General features: G+C 43.3%; 1 protein-coding gene across 5 annotated transcripts in view; it reads right to left on the reverse strand.

The window, feature by feature from the left end:
- The window catches only part of pnt (ETS transcription factor pointed), a 729,717-nt gene that overhangs the window by 32,915 nt on the left and 691,802 nt on the right, over positions 1-5,000 (reverse strand). For 4 of the 5 annotated variants that reach the window (XM_076191626.1, XM_076191624.1, XM_076191623.1 and 1 more), the window contains one exon: positions 3,996-4,025. The exons of the other annotated variant lie outside the window; for it this stretch is intronic. In XM_076191626.1, coding sequence (XP_076047741.1) covers positions 3,996-4,025 — 30 coding nt within the window. The remainder of the gene's footprint in view (positions 1-3,995; positions 4,026-5,000) is intronic. 5 annotated transcript variants of the gene reach the window in all.

The raw sequence follows: 5,000 nt of genomic DNA on the forward strand, positions 1-5,000 counted from the left end.
GTGCGCTTTCAACCTAGACCGACTTAGTTGATTTCTAGTAGCTTTCAGTCCGATAGGTTTATAGGTACTTCTCTCTAATGAGAATACCTAGGATTCTGAAATCCATATTTAGAACTAGTATTTATAAAAGAATAAGAATACAACTGCCTGTTACAAGTGAGTTACAAAGGTGCGTGTACAATGGACCTTGTATTCAATGTACTTAAAACACCTACCTACTCGCAGCACCCATCCCCCTCATAACCCCACCCCTCCCACCCTCCCACCCTCCCACCTACTTCCTTGTCCACCCTGAATCAGCATGGGGGAGGGGAGGGGGGGGGCGGGACCTCAAGGTCTCGAGAGGACCTGTTGAGCCCCTGTGGTCTTGTGTCCGCCTACGCCAGCTCCTTCGTGCATGTGGGAGCAAGACAAGGAGGGAAGGGGGGAGGAGGGGAGCAAAACACGGCATCACTTAGCATGCAAAGCTCTTCAACATGGCGAGGTGCTTTGACGATTTTATTATGATTATTGCCGCCTCGTGATTTTAATCACCAAAAGGGTGTAAAGGGAGGTCTCGGGACAAAACGGGGAAGCGAGGGTGACGTCTAGATCGACCGGGTCTCCATTTTTAGCTGAATATAATCATCTGGCTGCTGCTAGAATGTGCAATCTACAAGCCGCGATACCTTGTTGAAAGGGGTTAATGCAAGGCTACATTAGTGTGTTTGAACCCCAGGGTGAGGGTGGGAAGGAGGAGGAGGAGGGTCATTTGTCATAGCAAACAATACAGTTGCCGCTCGTTTACCATGATTCATCCTCTCTCTCTCTCTTTCTCTCTCTCTCTCTCTCTCTCTCTCTCTCTCTCTCTCTCTCTCTCTCTCTCCCTTTCTTGATCCACGATAGAGCCTATTCATGTACTGAATACTCACGAGAATGATCTCTGCCTAAAACGATGTAAAGGGATAAGTAATTACGTCAAGGTAGAGGTACATGCTCGGTATGGTTTGTACTGTTGAAAAAGAGAGAGAGAGAGAGAGAGGGAGAGAGAGAGAGAGAGAGAGAGAGAGAGAGAGGGAGAGAGGGAGAGAGAGAGAGAGAGAGAGAGAGAGAGAGAGAGAGAGAGAGAGGGAGAGGGAGAGGGAGAGGGAGAGGGAGAGGGAGAGGGAGAGGGAGAGAGAGAGAAAGGGACAGACAGACAGACAGACCGTACGGGGCAGCAAATGCCCTCCGATATCTCTGGCGGCGGCGGCGGCGGCGACCCCTTCAGGAACCGATGGTTCGAGGAAGAGACCGTTCTCAGGTGTCATTTCCTTTACGAGAGGAAATGATGTCACGCGATGACGTCACTTTCCCAGTGAAAAAGAAAATTGATGCATCACTGAAGTGTCACCACGTCGTCCTTCTCGTACTTCCCCCGTCGGGCTCTTGAAGTTGCCGTGGAAAACGGCGACTTCGTGTGTGTGTGTGTGTGTGTGTGTGTATGTATATATATATATATATATATATATATATATATGTGTGTGTATGTGTGTGAGTATATACATATATATGTATATATATATATATATATATATATATATGTATGTATATATATGTATATATAATATATATATTCTTTTTTATAATACATTAATGAATAGAATCATTAAATAGAGTGCAGAGAAAATACTCTTCCCTCCGGTACAGATCGACTCTGGGGAACTCGCCGGTGGTTCCCCCGGACAAAACCGGCCGCCTATATATACCTTTGGCACCGGACAAAACAATGCAATTGTGTAGGTACGCACATATACGTAACACACACACACATACGCACACACACACACACACACACACACACACACACACACACACACACACACACACACACACACACACGCGCTGCTCGACGGCGCAATGGTGGCATTCGCAACCGCTACTCAAGCGTTTCGAGTTCGAATCCCGCCCAGGTCTGAAATGATTTCAATATCGCTGTGCTGCGAACCGTTACTCCAACTCTCGTGGGCGGGGAGTTGAGTGTGTGTGTGTGTGTGTGTGTGTGTGTGTGTGTGTGTGTGTGTGTGTGTGTGTGTGTGTGTGTGTGTGTGCATGTAAGGTTATAGCATTTCCCATAGCTCTCATCCGGGAGGTAAATAACTGTCGATCACGAATCCAACACGTAATCTATGACCATGGTGAATCACACACACACAAACACACACACACACAAACACACACACACACACACACACACACACACACACACACACACACACACACACACACACACACACACACACACACACACACACACACACACACACACACACACTAAACCAGTGGTCCCCTGAATAATGTATGGGGACAATACATTAGCTTTAACCCAGTGATAAATCATATACATTTCATTATGACAACCACTCGTGTCCCTTAGGGGCGAGAACCCCACCTCTTAGCTATAAAATTAAAACCTTGTGTTTACCACTATAAAGATGATACAATTCACAATGATACTGAAGCCACAGTCCATGCTGACACGTTGAGAGTAACTAGCGCGACTCATTCTTTCAAGAATATTATGCCCAGGCGAAAGGTCCTCGTCACAAGCTCTCAGGAGTGGCTTGCATCAGTAACTCTCGCTTTGTTAACGAGCTCTTAAAAATAACAGGCACACAGTGTTAGGCAATGCTACAGCACCAAGTGAGTATACAAGGCAGCTACACACGGGCAAATAATACACAAAATAACAAAATCGCGGTCAAAAGTCCTGACCCATCAGTTTTCATTACGCAGATGTAGAAGCTGTCGTCAAACTTTCGATATATATATATATATATATATATATATATATATATATATATTAGGGCACAGGTTTTCTCTAAGGCAATTGTGGTTGAAATCAACTGCGCTAGCGGCTTTTGCAGTCTTGAAGTTGGTATTCTTTAACCTAATAGACGCCTTTCTATTGATAGCAGAAAGTGTCTGGATGTAGCTATTCATTTAGCCAACAGTAGGAGGATAAAGATATCCACAGTTGAATACCGACTAATTGTATTCTATGAAAGTAACAGGCTGAGATCTGTTGACTTTACCACCTAAACTCTGGAATTTTTCACCTCTTTAATGAGACTTCTTCAGGGCGGAGACTGCTAAAATGTCAGTAGGTCCTTTATCCTCCTACTGTTGGCTAAGTGAATAGACACTTTCTGTTAACAATACAAAGGTATTTATGGAGTTGATTTCAATAAGAATTGCCATATATATATATATATATATATATATATATATATATCTATATATATATATATATATTTAATCAGATATTTAACAACTAAACCTGTGGTTCTATAATGAAATTCTTAGGAAATGTCAAGACATTTGTTCCCGCCTGTGCAACGAGAACTATACAGTGCTACAAGAACGAAACACAATGTGAACATCAAACTACAACGACACACGAGCAAGACAGTAAAAGGAACAAACTACAAAACAACTACAACAGACAGAACAGCTATTAACCCTTTAATCACTTACTACCCACGACTTGATCTGGCTGCTCCAAGTAATTTCATATAGCTCGGGGACCCCCCCTCCCCCAGCCCAGCAAAAGGGTTAATAGTTTGATTTTTATCGACGATGTACTGTGATAGTATCATAGTCGATAGTCAGTCCTGGACAAGCTTTCAACAATGAAACACAAAATACGATCTACGGGGGAAAGTTACGTAGAGCCATTTTCCAATCCTCGACCACAATCTTGTCTTATTTATGTCTGTTGATAGAGGGCACCTTTTGCAAACACGTTTGATAACTGTGAAATCAACATATTTGCAAAAAAGTAAGCCCAATCTTTTGCATTGCCGTCTATCAAACAGACACAGGAACTACAAAACTGTCGATGGATTTTTGGAATCGGGCGATAGCGTCGTGCACTACCATTCCGCCCGAGGAGAGATCCTCGGGTGACTCCGCTGTTAGGGAGCAGACGTTTGCACAAAGACTATAATGGGGAAAATAAAATATTACACGCTTACCGTGTCTGCTCCAGGCCAGTCGCCTTTTCTCTGAAAGACGATACGAGAAATCTTCAGTAAAGTTGATATATGTATCACACATCGTGTTCGCCAATGTCTGCTTCCACCTTAAATAAAGTCTTATTGTTATTTGTTATTTCTTTCCAATGACCCGTCTTCAATGTACAGTGGGAGTGTTACTTTTTCAACGCTCCTTCTTCAGGTTATCTAGAGTCTGTTGTTACTCTTGAAAAGCAGTTCCTCGTGGTTTTTTCTTTTTAGTTTCAGAGTTTTTTTTCGCTAAGTGATCTTACGAAGACTCAACCTCCTGATATTAATTTTACTCCCACTGTCGTGTTATCTCGAAATAAGGTTTCCTCTCTTCAAAAAACCCGATTTGAAACAACCACAATGAGGCAAATCGAAAAAATCACTTTCAGCGTGAGCCAACTAAATTAAAAAAATCGAGAAGAGTCACACAGTGAGGCGAAAGTCTTCAACAACACTGACAAGTCCCCTTCCGCAACGCTACTAAGGATACGCTGTCCACCGCTACGCTGGCCTTTGTCCTGAGTGCTTGAGCCCAGCCCTCGTGTGTTCTCACTGTGTTCTCACTCAATTAATGATATTGTGTGACAGCGGAAGAACAGTGGGTGAGGCGGTATGGGAGTGTCCAGTTGCCACACACCGCTAGCCTTTCCAATTACCGTCCAATTTTACGCTCGCTAGTTCACATTTCCAAAGCATTTCAACCACTAGATTTACTTCTTATGAGCGAAATAGGTCGAGTGTATATTAGTTAGAAATATGAATAAATGTAATATGTAAAACGTATTAATATTGAGGGATTGGCAACCCGACTCACAAACTTGTCATTCATTGGGCATGCGCACACAGACTGACCCTGCGGGAACTATGACGTCACACAAAGGGGGCGGAGTTTCACGTAAAATCGCCTTCATCTCAGCATAGCTAATAAGATTTGGACAGGGAGTGATATTCATACGAATTAATAGCGCCTTTTTT

Source organism: Oratosquilla oratoria, chromosome 10 (assembly GCF_046742065.1).
Source record: "Oratosquilla oratoria isolate Oo_2021 chromosome 10, ASM4674206v1, whole genome shotgun sequence".
NCBI lineage: Eukaryota > Metazoa > Arthropoda > Malacostraca > Stomatopoda > Squillidae > Oratosquilla > Oratosquilla oratoria.